General features: G+C 32.2%; 1 protein-coding gene across 1 annotated transcript; it reads right to left on the bottom strand.

Annotated features, from left to right (window-relative positions):
- Positions 1 to 2,513: 2,513 nt before the first annotated feature.
- On the bottom strand, positions 2,514 to 10,544 carry LOC141811874 (uncharacterized). Its single transcript, XM_074699947.1, has 4 exons — positions 10,208 to 10,544; positions 5,863 to 5,930; positions 4,952 to 5,094; positions 2,514 to 3,174 (listed from the first exon to the last, which is right to left on the bottom strand). Exons 1-4 carry the CDS (start codon positions 10,365 to 10,367, stop codon positions 2,667 to 2,669), a joined length of 879 nt encoding a protein of 292 aa, XP_074556048.1. The 5' UTR covers positions 10,368 to 10,544; the 3' UTR covers positions 2,514 to 2,666.
- Between the last annotated feature and the right edge of the window lie 3,759 nt (positions 10,545 to 14,303).

Here is a 14,303-nt window from a genome sequence, read left to right as displayed (position 1 = left end):
TGAAACTGTTCCAACTGCGTGCAATCACCGCCAGCGGCCGGCGGATGAACTGACCTTCTTTTTCCTTTCTGTGGAAAATTTAATCTTTTGATTTGATATATTAATTTTTAGATATATATATATGAGGAACTCCAGTTTAATTTCTTCTGTTAGAACACTCCTAATTAATCTTTTCAATAGATTCTTTGATCTGTTTGACTTTATCCGAAGCATGTTGATCGATCTTTTAGATGCCTGGAGATAGAAATTAAAGAAGTCAAACATTCACGCTAGCTGCTAATGTAGACGAACGACGATTTGGAACCTCAGGCCAAAAGCCAAAGTATGTTCAAAAGTCTACATGGAAAAGAAAAGAAAAAGGAAGAAGGCCATATATAGAAGCTACTTTGAGAATCTATCGAATCGATCTAGTTTCAGAAGGCAGTTGACTTTTGATGATTCTACTACAATATAATATAATTAGCAAGGAAGCTAAGTAATTTGAATGTTGACAAATTAATTAGTACTTGATATGCAAGGAAAATTTTGCATTGGTCTGATGTGGTAGCTAGAAATTAAGAAGGTTAGGTTAATTAATGATTCATCAAGATATATACTACAAGATCGATCTACTATTCGTATGACACTAATCTTGAAGATGGATGATTTTTCTTTAGTTTAGTTTGTTTATGGAGTAAATTAAATTCGGAAGATAATGATTTCTTTCAATTCTTTTATTACGACTGTCCTTGTTTAATTTATGATTCTCATCTGCTACCTCACCATATATATAATTAATTTCTTCGATCCATTACCTGTTCAAACATAATGAATAAGACAAATAGAAAGAGTGAAGAATTAATAGTCTTCTTCTTCTTCTTCTTCCTGTTCGTCTGAAACCACAGACTTGAGACTGGTTTCTGCTGTTAATTAATTAATTAATCTGTTGGAGTAAAACCTAGTAGGTGGCCGACGACGACGACGATGGCAATGCATGTCAATTGGTCATCGATCGTTCCCAGTACAAAAAAGCCAGAATATATAGCGTGTTACACATGCTATACACGACTGGCCTTATTCTAGCTAGCTAATATAATTCATTAATTATGTTTCAGTTAATATATTGAAGGAGGACTACTACTTGACGACTCTTTGAGTTCAGTTTGAAATCGACTAATTATTTACAGTTTAATTTGCTGTCTGTCTATCCGTCCTAGTGTTGTTTAGGGTTTTTTCTGAGTAGAAGATATATATATAGTATCTCAGTCAACCAATTGCCCTCTTTAATTTAGTTTAATTAACTTGTCTTTTGTCCCTCCCCTACCTACCTGGCTTCTTTGAATTAGCTTCTTGATCTAGTTGAATATATATAATAAAGTGTGATCCTCTTCGATGGCAATAATAAAATCAAGTGGATTAATTCCTGGGCTCAGGATCTTAATTCTTACGCCACCATAGAAACAGCTGGCCGGCTTTGAAGATTTAATTTAAAATAAGAAATAGAATTAATGATGAAATTTCTGTTTGCTAGCTGAACAAGAAGTTAAAACGAATAGGCAATTATATTAATTAATTTTTTAAAACTGAATTAGAAGAAGTTCCTTGCAGAACTTAATGAAGAGATTAATTGGCATGGTAGCTAGGTTATACAGAGACGACACAATTGAGCATCAACTTGGGTTAAAGGTACTTCATTAGGGTTTTGTTCTGGTCCAAAGGTCACGGTCATCTGTGAAAGAGGCAAATCTAAAAACTGAAGAAGAGATAACACATCGTCCTGGTTTTCTACATTGTGAGATTTTTGCATAGCTACATTGCCTCATTTTCATGCATGCTCCGGATTCACCTCATTAAAGTAATTGTATCAATAGAAAATTTTATGGACAAACCAAAACTCATACTATGTTCTCGAGAAATGACCTTTTGGTTTATAAAGTTTGCATTGTCTCCGGGGCAATGAAAAAAACAACGGTAGGATATCCAGGTTGTCTCTCAAGCACCTGCGGTTCGACCTTTTACGGTGTATTTAAGAAATTTTCACAATAAGTCAATATATATATATATATATATATATATATATATATTTTTGTAGAAATTTTTATATATATATATATATATATATATATATATATATTGGCCGCTATATATATATATATATATTTACATGGTGGTGGTGGAAAATCTCTTCTTGGGACTGTGGTCGGAATCTACTATCCCTATATATATATTATATATCCATAAACTGACTGAGATTTATTATTATTTTTTTATATAAGTTTGCATTAGATAATTATGTTGCACTAGAATTTTAAAAACTTGAGGAGGCCAAAATAGCTATAATTCAAAGATATTAAAAAGATTAAAATGACTAAGAGCTAATTAATTATATTGCACTAGAATTTTAAAAATTATATTACTTGTGCAAAACTATCTATCATTGATTTGATACAACTTACATATGTGCTACATATATTTAATAAAATTTACAAACTAACAAACTTTTAAAAGATCAAGAAAACTTGGTATTTGGATTTTTCAGCACCAGATCTGACCCAATTATCTGACTTGCAAGTATTCAAGAATATTAACCATTAATTAAACAAACTATACTAATTGCATTTGCCTAGCCAGCCACTAGTCATACAAAGTAGTGTCATTATCATGGAGATTTTATGACACCAAAGGGCTCAAGAAAAGTTGATGCTCCAACTTTCTGTTACAGATGACCCAAATACTTGGGTTAGTGTTAACTTCTGCTTCTTAGTAGGTCTGTTTGGTATTCCGATCCCTTTACCGAGGGATTCCCGTCCATAATCAACAGCTTTTCGTCTCAGCGAGCACAACGAAGCAGAAGGCTTACTTACAGTATCATTATCCTCTGCACCAGAATCAGGTTCTTCATCATCATTTGATAATTCTTGCATTTCCTGATTCTCCTCCTTTTCAATTGCAGTTTCTCCCAGTAGAGTGCCATCATCAGCATCTTCATGCCCGCTAACTCCCCACCATTTGACTGAATGTGATGATAAACCATTGGTCGGAAACCCATATTTGAATTCATCCATGAAGGTGGGGATATGTTTTGATTGGTTCATAGGCAATCCATTTTGTATAAACCTATTTACTTGTGGCGAAGCATTCCCAGTAAGCGCAACTTGCTGCATTTTGGGAGGATCCTGGGCAGGGTATCCTGTCCTGTACACAGGAGAAACAAACAAACAAAATTCCATTAGCCAAAACAAATTAACTGAACCCGTTCAGCCAATTAACCTTTGGAACTAGAAGTCAAACCAGTCCCGTTGCATTAATAGACGATTCGGATACCAAGCACATGGTCCATACTTCATATGCGAGATTATTTCATACAAGTAAACTATAAACAGAGATCAACACATATTCCAAATGAGAGATGGTGAACAAACAAAGTGTGAGAAAGTTTGCACATTCGAGAGATAGGGCCCTCGCCAACCTTGCGCTTCACTAGCATCTCTCATGAATATTCTCAAAACATAAAATATCCATACGTAGAAATATACCTAGTATGAAATATATGTTTCATCTGTAAATCAAAGTCCACTGCACCTAGGATACAAGCAGCTGAAACAAATTCAGGATTGGAACCACCACTGCATATAAGATATAGGATCTACAACTAGCCCATATCAGTTAAGTTCATGTGATAGACATCATTTCTAGTTTGGTTTGATTGAATTGATTATGTTCATTTATATTCAAATTATGTTGTTCTATGACTAGTTAAATTTAAGGAACTCTGAATAAGAAAAGCACGTGCTTGATTGTCTATAAAGTATTATTTGCATCAAAGCATTTAGGTTAGCAAACCACTTACAAAGCAGGATGACTCGCTTTGTTTGAAAATGCTCCCTTGTACATTTAGGGGAGAATGAATTCAGAAAGCTACTTCATTACTCAAGTTTGGAGGGGGAAAAAAATACAAGCACCTAGAAAAGTATAATTTAAAAAATGTCGATTACTAACATAAAGACTTGATTAGCAACAATAAAACTAAAATTTATTTAAATATAAATGAAAAGTATAATTTAAAAATTGTCTTGGTTACTAACAAAAAGCCAACAGTTGGGGGCAGCCATAGAATACAGTAAGAAGAAATGGTTCATTTAATGAAGAAAAGAATATCAAATTAGTTTAAAAGCATTTCTAATTGCATCCAACGACCAAGGTAGCTATGTAATCAGCACAAGTGCATATAAATTTATGAAGGCGCTCTGATCTATTAAAAAAATGATCATTACACTATTAGTCCACAAGACTACAAGATGAAGACATTTGCCTAGTTAACAGCAATTGTATCAGATACTCTGCTATAGTGTTTATCGAAGATATCTAACTAGCTGTATTTGTCTGTAAATTCCAGAGGTCAGTAAGCTTAACCCATTTCACAACCAGTTTGCATCATTCATAGATCAGTCAGTTCTACCCTTCGTATCATTATCAGGTGAGTCGAACAATTTGAGCCAAGCCAATTTCCTATACATTCAGCAATTTCTGTTCAGATTTGCACTGAAACAATCTCATGGTTAAAAATGGATAGCTATCGAGGCAGATAATTTGTGAAATTTGACACACAAAAATTTGCCTATTTTCTTCAAATACTCATCCACGAAGAAATGAAGAAGTTGTGAGAAAATTAAGGAAATGAAGAAGTTGTGAGAAAATTAAATGTATAATTTTTTATGTTTTCTCTAAATGCAACACATACAAAATAAAAAATAAAAAATAAAAAAATCATGCCTTCCAATTCAAGCACAATATTTAACAAGCTGGTTTTACATTCATGGCATTACATTTACAGGTTAAAAAGTTCAGATAAATATTTGGCTAACAAGGCTAAAAAGGGAAAAAAGGTCTGATAAAGCATGCTTGCATCAGGTGACAAAATAATGGCTGAACAAGGATTAATCTCAATGAAACAGAAAGGAACTGCACTCACAAGGTTGATAAGGAACCACTGGGAGAAGAAATCACATTGGAAACAAGATTTCTTTGGTTGGTTGTCTTTGATACATCAATTATCTCAGCCCTCTCCTTAGCAACCTCCCTTCTAATATCATCCACGGTTTTCCCAGCAAGGAACTACAAAGAACATGAGATGTCCAAATATTTGTTCAGTTGAAGATAAAGAAGCACAGAAAAGTTATAATGCACAAGTTGCACTTATTTCTATTGTTCAGGCTTATTGAAGAAAAAACAAGTATGGCCATGAAAGATGATTACTTGCAATGTAACAAATCACTGAAAACTTTTTATATGGTTAATCATAATGACAATATGCCTTAACTCTATCCTAATGAAAAAATCTTGTTTTCTCACTTCATAGCAGCAAATATCTCCATTGTTCGATTGAAGTTGACATAATCAACCCTTGCAATCATCTCTATGCATACAAATAATTCTTAATACCAAGGTCCCCTTTCAAAAGATTAAGAAAAAAGATGAATTTTAAAAGGTAGTATAGAATCAACTAGCAGTAAAAACGGTTGGAACAATAATATATATATATATATATATGTATGATATGTGATGAATTTTAGGAAATAAATTGCATGTATTAACTGCCCTCTGAAACAGTATTACTCCTACCTAAACACCCCTTGAAATAGGGTTCAAAGCCAAATAGAAAGTTGGAATGTTTGTCAAAGAAGAAAAAGAAATACTTCTTTTTTAATCGTTGAGTTGGATAGCATGGCTAAAAGCATGTATTTAAAATCTAGATCCAGCATTCTTGAAGCATGCATGGACATACCCAAAAAAAAACATATTTACACAAGAAACAACAAGATACGCAACAGAAAAAGAAAATAATACAGGATTGCAGATTGTAAACTTATTTCATCAATCTACCTTGCGATAAGGCCACCGTACGATGCCATAGTCACGGCATACCTTCTTCAAGACACTTGTACAAACTCCTATACAACACATAATGCAACTATCAGATATCATTCTTAATGCCTAATTTCAAGGAAAAATTTTTGAAAAGAAAATCTTAACTATCAAAATCCCAAAAGTAGAAACTAGGAAGTACTTACTAACAACTGTTGGTACTGCAGTTGCTATCTCTTAATACTAACTTTGCTATCGATTATATCATGATTTAGTAACCAACATTGATTTACTGCATCTATTTTTTCCCAATATTTTATAGCACTATAACTCTGTGTTTATTATTCAAAGAGTTCATGTGAAAATTTCTCATTTATTTGCTTAAACATCAATTAATTGAATCTCATCCACTTGACTCATATCAAATTCTTTTGCTGCCTCTTTAATTTATTAGTGCTTTAACCTGTTTTGTCAAGGAGTGTTTAAGCACTAAGGTAGGCAACATAAGCACCAAGGTAGGCAGGCATTTTCCTTATAGCGAGATTTTGGCGGAATAGGAACCAACCTGTTTTTTAACTCCAGCCCAACTTTTGAATTTCATTTATTTGGTTCCTGCAATATCTAACTTCTCTTGCAGAATACTAGGAACCTATGGTGAATATGAAATAAATATCAGATTGGGAAACCTATATAAAATCAAATATCATGCCACCAAGAGTATGCATAAGCCAACAAATAGATAACAAACCAATCAGGCTCCACAATCCTGCAACATGTTGTTACCAAACACTGAACCTCCTTATGAGGGCACAAGAAAAGACTTCTCAGTAATAAAATATTGTACATATATTAGTGAGCTTTTTCATAGCATTAATAACTCTCTTTCCTCACTCTAACAGTTTCTTCCATTCCTGAGTTTATTTTTTAGGAAATAAGTTTTAGGAAATAAATATTAATCAGTTGTAAAGTCAATAGTAAGTACACACACATACATGTAATTTCATAGTTATTAGCAACTTATAATTTAATTGTTTATTATATATAGTTATAGTAAGATAATAGGTGCTAAGAAAAAAGAGATAAGGATAAAGAAAAGATACACTAAGTTAAAATGAGACATTCCTCTTGTTTGATTTGGAAAGGGAAGAGATAGGACGAGAAAAAAATGAATGAATATCGACTCTTGCACTCTTTAAAGTCACACTGGAAAAATGAAAGGTAGGGAGTAAGATATATATATATATATATATATATATATGTTGGATATAATGATCCATATATAGAAGATACATCCATGAAAGAATTATTTCTTACTGAACAAGGTTCATCCACGGTATATATATGTATGAACTGATAGGGAATAGACAAACAAACCTAGATAGAAGCATACAATACACTTTTCAATATACAAAAAAAATTTCTAACAAATTCAACAAGTCCAAACAAACAAAAAAATAGTAAAAGCAAATTCCATTGGGGGCCTCCTAAAAGGATTTACTAAATTCATCAAGTTGTCCCAAAGAATCAATATGGTTAATTATCAATGGAATCCTTGTTGGCTCTCTACAAAAACTGGTTTGGTTGGAGAAAAAAAATGAAAGAACTAGAAGGTCCGGGTTCATTTAGCCGAAATCTTTCCATTTGCGTAGCACACACATGTAGAAAGAAAGCACAGATAGTACACTTCTAGCAGCAGACGGACCGGCACCCCATTGGATAGCCACACTAACTGGTCACTTCAGATCAATGAGTTTCACATGATATGGAACTGCATTTGGTGATCAATTGCCCAGGTCCACGCAGATGTTGAATCGAAAATCAAACATCTATAACAAATGTTTCATCCCTACCTATCCCAAAGCATGCTTCTAAGGCTCGAACTCGTCACTAAGTACGAGAGCTCTAAGGCAGGAGCTTTCCAGAGAGTTAAGAAATCATGAGCCTATGCTTTGCTTCAATTCCACCTTTCCACTTCCCCAGGCTCCTATCCGTCCTGGGAACCATCTCCCAGGTACCTACTCCCTCATTACAAGATTTCTAAACATCACAAGCTAAACTTTTAGCGATGAAATAGCCAACCCACAATGAATAGGGAAATATCTAAATCCACAAATTTTTGTATATTTAAAAACAAAAGGAGAATTAATTCCTTGAAAGATGGGATCGATAAATGGAAAATTACTAGTATTGTATCATTGTGAGATCATCAATCTTGTGCCAAAGATTTATTTAAAGTATATTGACTCAGTATAGCTACCCTCCCTCTGGCACAACAACACAATCTTAATCGTAAAATGCTAGACAAGAAAAAGTAAGGGTATTCCATTTTGACAAAAGAAAACCCCCAAGTTCAATACCTTTCAATCGAGCTAAATTTATTGAAATACTACAACATAGAATAAAAAAATTGTACTAATACCTGCATTTTGTATTTGTACAAATAAAATTTTGTTTTGTACAAATAATTATTGGTTATGATTTTTTGTATATATACGAAGCTGTGTCTCCATTTTATGATTTGTTCTGCATGTGAAAGGTCTAATTCATCCAAAATGTTTTGTTTTATAGTATGCAAGTTACCATAACATAATAAATAGATTGGTTATTCAATATTTGGAGAAAACAAGGAGCGAGACTATCAAACATACACACACAAAAAAGGATATTGTTCCTGACTGAGAGACTTGGAGGGGCGAACCACCGATGAATTGTCTTTAGGGTTGACCGGTCTCCAACGATCTGGCCAAAAAGGGATTGCTTGGCTCTCTGCAAAACTCAACAAGAGTTAGAATGGAGGCCAAGACGGACCTTGGCTCAGCCACTCTGAAGCTCAAGTCAGATCCTAAAGGCAAGAAAGGGAGCATAGCAGGTAAATGGAGGAAAGGTTTTCTGGGCTTGTGTGGATACCTCTGCCCACAAGAGTGGGCTTGCTTTTATACATTCCCCCTAGGTGAGAGATGGTGTCCACGTACTCCATGTCCTGACATATGAGACATTTCGTACAAGTATGGGGTAACCTATCACCATACTCTAAGGGTCATGTCATCCCATGTCTTGTTGACCGTGTTATCCCACGTTTGCCACAAGGGATGTCACATCACCATGCTCTGTAGGTCCTGTTATCCCATTCTGTTGACCATGTTGTCCCACGTTTGCCATGAGGGATGTCACATCATCATGCTCTGTAGGTCCTATCATCTCATTCTATTGACCATGTTGTCTCACATTCAAGTAGAGAGTGGGGTCGCATCACCTTACCCACGTCCGATGGCTGAGCTGAAGAGGTCGGTAGAGCTGAGCTAAAGGGCTCAGGTAGAGCCGAGCAAAGCTGAGGAGGTCGCAGTGTCGAGCAAAGCTGCGAAGGTCGACAGAGCCTAGTAGAGCTGCGGTCGATAGAGTCGAGCAGAGCTAGGGGCTGAGGAGGTCGTCCTTTATTGAGAAGACTCCTCGGGAGAGGTAGGCCTTTGTTGGAAAAATTCCTCGGGAGAGATAGACCTTTATTGGGAAGACTAATTGGGAGGTAGATCTTTGTTGGGAAGACTCCTTGGGAGAGATAAGCCTTTGTTAGAAAGACTCCTCGGGAGGGTGGCCGAGCTGAGGTGGTCAATATAGCCGGATTGACTCAATTTGGCCAGTCAGTTAGCACACCATGAGGGGTCTATGTTGACCAAGTCCGGATCATACCACTCGTACCCTCTTTTGACCAAGTCAAGGGCAAGCCACATGGATCATTACTTTATCTCCACATCAGATATAAAAAATCATGTTAACACAAGTATCTCTAGCGATTCCAGATCTTGGAGTACCTACAATTTTACCACTATTGTCTTATTCCATGATAGAGTTTGGGTTATTAATTTTTTTTCTAGTATACATGCTTCTTAGCTGTTGATTCTTGCATCTCACGCAGGAACTTTCATGTCAAAAACAAACAAGTCATATATACTCAGAGAAGTATGGATAGAGAAGAACTCTTGGTCACAAATTTCTAATTGTCCAATCTGAATTTTACGCTCTCAGGTACCTCCACAACGCAACTGTCTAATCTAATATCATAATGTAATTTTGTATCTCTTCATGATCAAGCTTTTGATGCATGATCATTGGATGAACATCATTGGCCGATTCAAATCTCTGTGCATACACATGGTTTAAGGACACCTAAGTGGTCAAAGACCCAAATTAAAACAATAGGAGTTAACTGCCAGATGAAAAAGCCAAATCCTTTCGGATCGCAATGAACAAAAACCAAAGTGGGATGATGAAAAACGCGCTTCCCAATCCAAATGCTCAAAGACACACAGCGAACAATTAAGAAACAAAAGCGGGGACTCACATGCAGGAGGTTTTCTTGCGGCATTACCTAAGATAGGAGCGGCCTCGGCGATGGGAAGCGAGAAGAGCTTGGAGATCTCGTCGAAGATCAGCGTTGCGCTCTTGGTCTGCGGCTTCTTCGGAGGCAGTATCTGCTGCTGCCGCTGAGATTGAGCGGAAGAAGCATCCAACGGGGGCGCGGAGGTCATTTAGAGTCCAACCACGAGGAAGATGATCCAAACGCAGAATCAAAATCAAAATCAAAATCAAATCTACGATGGGAGGGTGTGAAGCGGAAGCAAGAGCAGGTCTCGATCAGGATCAACTGTCGATTGGAGCGAGGATTTGTGGTTCGATCCCTCTTTCCTCTCGTCGACAGATCCTAGGGTTCGCCTGACGGACGGTATGTATTAATTAATATTATAACACAGACAGACAAATAAATAACGAAAATCATTAAATTTATTTTTTATTGCGCAAAAATCAAAAGATACCCTTTATTATAATTTTCTAAAAGATATGTTTTTAAAAAAATCAAAATAATACCCCATAGTATTTTTTTACGACTATTTATCAAAGGGCATGCAGATTTAAAAAATTTTCAAATCACACATCAATTTTTTTTTAATGATCAAAGGGTGTATTGATCGTCAATATTAACTTTATACACGTTAGTTTTCAAAGCATATCATATTTCAAAAATTAAATATAAAAATTATTTATATGATTTAGATATATATAATTTTAATATTTCTCTACTCTGAGTGGAAAGTAAATCTTTTCCCTTCTTTCATCTATCGATTTATACAACTTAAAATTATTTTTAAAATTTAACTACTAAAATTAAAATCAAAATCAAGAATTAACATAAAATTTATTTTTTAAAAAATTTATTATTTTATATGGTTATAAATTCATAGAAATTCAAATAATTTATATTCATTAATAAATTTTGATCAAAATCCAATGATCAATCTAGAGAATTTCAATTGTACTTATTTCAAGTCATGTGAGTTTTTGAAATGTCAAAGAATTCAAATATACATTTCTTTACTATTTTCAGACTTCTCTAGTAGCATTGAGGAGAAAAAAATTTGAAGTTAGAATGATTGGACTGAAAGTTAACATAATACTAGAGCACTACTAAGAACCCAAAAAAATAATGGAGGGCATCTTTGAACTTCTTACAACCTTAGAAATCCACAAGATCTGAAATAGATGTAATCTGAACTCTCTAAGTCAAACAATGAATTTTAATTGAAACCTACTAATAAATTTAAACTATTTGAATTTTTGAAAACTTATACCCAACTAATAGAGTTGAGTGAGAGGAAGATAGATGTGATATCAAATATTTGTTTGATCAAGAGTCTAGTCTAGTGTGAGGAGACTAGATCCAACTCGGGTCTAATAAATTTTGATCAAAATCGGAGACTAAGCCCAACTTAATCTTGATATGTTAGGGAGAGAGAAATTTGTTTTTCATGAGTGGAGAGAGAAGAAAAGATATATTGAGATTTTATGTGTCTAAATTATATAAATATTTTTTATATTTAATTTTTTGAATGTGATATGTTTTAAAAAATAACATGTAAAAAGTTAATATTGATAAGAGCGGTAAAATGAAAAGGTTATCATAAATCAATGCATCCTTTTTGAAAGTACGATGCAGGATTTAAAAATTTATCAAATTTACTTGCGCCTAAATCATCCTATTTTTTATCCTAACCTCGACGAATATGATAAAATAAACTAATTTAATTTGATACAAATACTATATAATTTACTTTTATATAATTGTTTTTGACAGATTTAATTAAAAATAGTTAAACTTAACTAAAATTACTTATTATTATTTAATATTTTTACAATGATATAACAGTTATTTAATAATTTTTATAATATTATAACAATCATTATATTTAGTATAGCAATTATATTTATAGAAGAAGATGTGGAAGAGATTTTGATGAATTTAAGTAATTTTGATTAAATTGATAAATATATATATATATATAATATTTTATATATACTTTTTTATTAAGTTGAATTATAGAAAAAAAAAACTTTAACACGTTAGCGTAGTTTTTTTAAAATAGTATATATTGTCTAGTTCATATATTATGATTTATTAATAATCATCTCCTAAGATATCGTAATCTATGATTTTAAATGCCCACTACAAATTTTAAATCTTGGCGAACATTCAAAATTTTAAAACTCTTTAAGGAGGTAAGAGTTTATTCATATTTATTTAATACACATAAAATTAATTAAATAAATAAATTTAAATAATTTATTAAATTAAATAAATAAATTTGAACATATACATTCAACTTATTAATATTTATGAATAGAGATCATAATCCATGTGACATAGTTGAGTTAGTTACGACCAAGCAGAGTTGTTAAAGTGGGTAAGGGTCGAATTCGACAAAGCCGATGCAATGTCCTCCTCCGTCGTGGCCAACTGTAATTTCTCGATTTACCTCCTCACAGATAATCGTAGGGCTAATCATGTGGGGTCGCTGGGGTGAAGAATTTTATCTTTTACTAAAATGAATAGAAATTATGCATTATTCATGAATACTATTTATGAATAATATTTATAAACAGAATTTATGAACTATGTTCATCAATAGAATTAATATAGTAAATAAACAAATAAATTCTCAAAGTCAAACTCATCAACTAATTAAATAAGTTTAAAAATATAAAAATTTTAATTAATCAAATAAATTTGAATTGAGAGCTAATAACATCTAAACAAACTCAATCTTTTAAAAAATAAATTATACAATCTTTGAACAACTATTTCAATAGTTTAATTCATGTGAGTCTCTATTTAGCTCAGCTCGATTACTTTATTAAATAAAATTAAACAATATAAAATTTGATTCGACTTGATTTATCTACCATCTTAACTAAAACTTTTAGAGGAAAAGATAAGAAAAAAATTTTCTATAGGATATTTTAGTAAAAACACAAAAATAAAGGCTCTTTTTTTAAAAAAAATAAATGAAAAATCGAAAAAGTATTTTGATAAATATTCAGATAAATTAGAAAAGTTCATAAATTCAATATATTTATTCTTTGTTTTTACTCCCAAATTTTCCCTTTTTGTTTTTACATTTTCACTCCTTCCTCGGAGCTCTAAATCGTTGGACCATATGAAAACTCTAATTATTTTTTTAAAAATGTTTATGGACATTAGTGTTAAAGTAAAGTTTTACAAATGATTAAATTTATTATGTTATATGAAATTAAATATTGGATTATAAAGTGAATATGAGTAGACAACTAGAATCATAGAAATAAAGAAGGTAAAATTAATATGCGTATATGAAAATGAACAAAATAAAAAATAAAAATATTAAAACAAAATTTAAGATTTTCTAATTACATAATACGAAACCATAATAAATACACAAACTTACTAAGAAAGATAAAATAAAATATTAAAATAAAATTTATTTGAATATAGATTTTAACAAATAGAGTAAGAGATTGAAACTAATAGCATATTTAGCCGATCTTATTTAATGAAATAAAAATTATTTTAATTTAATTAAAATGATTCAAACTTGATTGAACAATATAATTATTTTAATCAAATCTGATATAACATATAATCAAATATGCTAAACTTTGATCAAAACATAGTGTGCTATATAATACTTTTAATTAAAATTATCTTAAAATATAAATGGTCAAAAATTAAAAGGGCATCTCAAATTTAAAAAAATATCACATTGATATCCATTTTCTTAAAAAAAAAACCAAATGGATGCTCTTCCCATTATTTTATCTTGAAAATATCTGTCACCCAATATTATTGTAGAAGTTATCGAGTAGCTACTACAATATGTAAAAGCTATCACTAGCTAGCCGCTACAAAGTATTTATAGTGAATTTAAAATATATAATTTATATAATATAACAGTTAATAACTATTACAATATGTTTAATATGATTTAATATTTAGAGTTTACACCAGGTCAAAATTACATATTTAGGATTTAGGGTTTAGAGTTGTAGTAGCTACATATAATTTCTATAACTATTTTAAAATGATTTTAATAAAATTTAAATAATTATCATAATAGTGTTTAAAAGATTATAAACTCTAAATCTTAAATCCTAAA

Source organism: Curcuma longa, chromosome 17, assembly GCF_044706935.1.
Source record: "Curcuma longa cultivar G26 ecotype Majalengka, Jawa Barat chromosome 17, ITB_CL_G26_1.1, whole genome shotgun sequence".
NCBI lineage: Eukaryota > Viridiplantae > Streptophyta > Magnoliopsida > Zingiberales > Zingiberaceae > Curcuma > Curcuma longa.
The sequence above is the reverse complement of the archived record's forward strand: the minus strand, read 5'-3'. Positions and strand labels throughout refer to the sequence as shown.

Coding starts and splice junctions, on each gene's coding strand:
- LOC141811874 (XM_074699947.1), bottom strand. CDS start 10,367: ATGACCTCCGCGCCCCCGTTGGATGCTTCTTCCGCTCAATCTCAGCGG. Junction 5,931..10,207: donor CGAGGCCGCTCCTATCTTAG/GTAATGCCGCAA, acceptor TGTGTTGTATAG/GAGTTTGTACAAGTGTCTTG. Junction 3,175..4,951: donor AGTGGTTCCTTATCAACCTT/GTGAGTGCAGTT, acceptor TCCTGTGTACAG/GACAGGATACCCTGCCCAGG.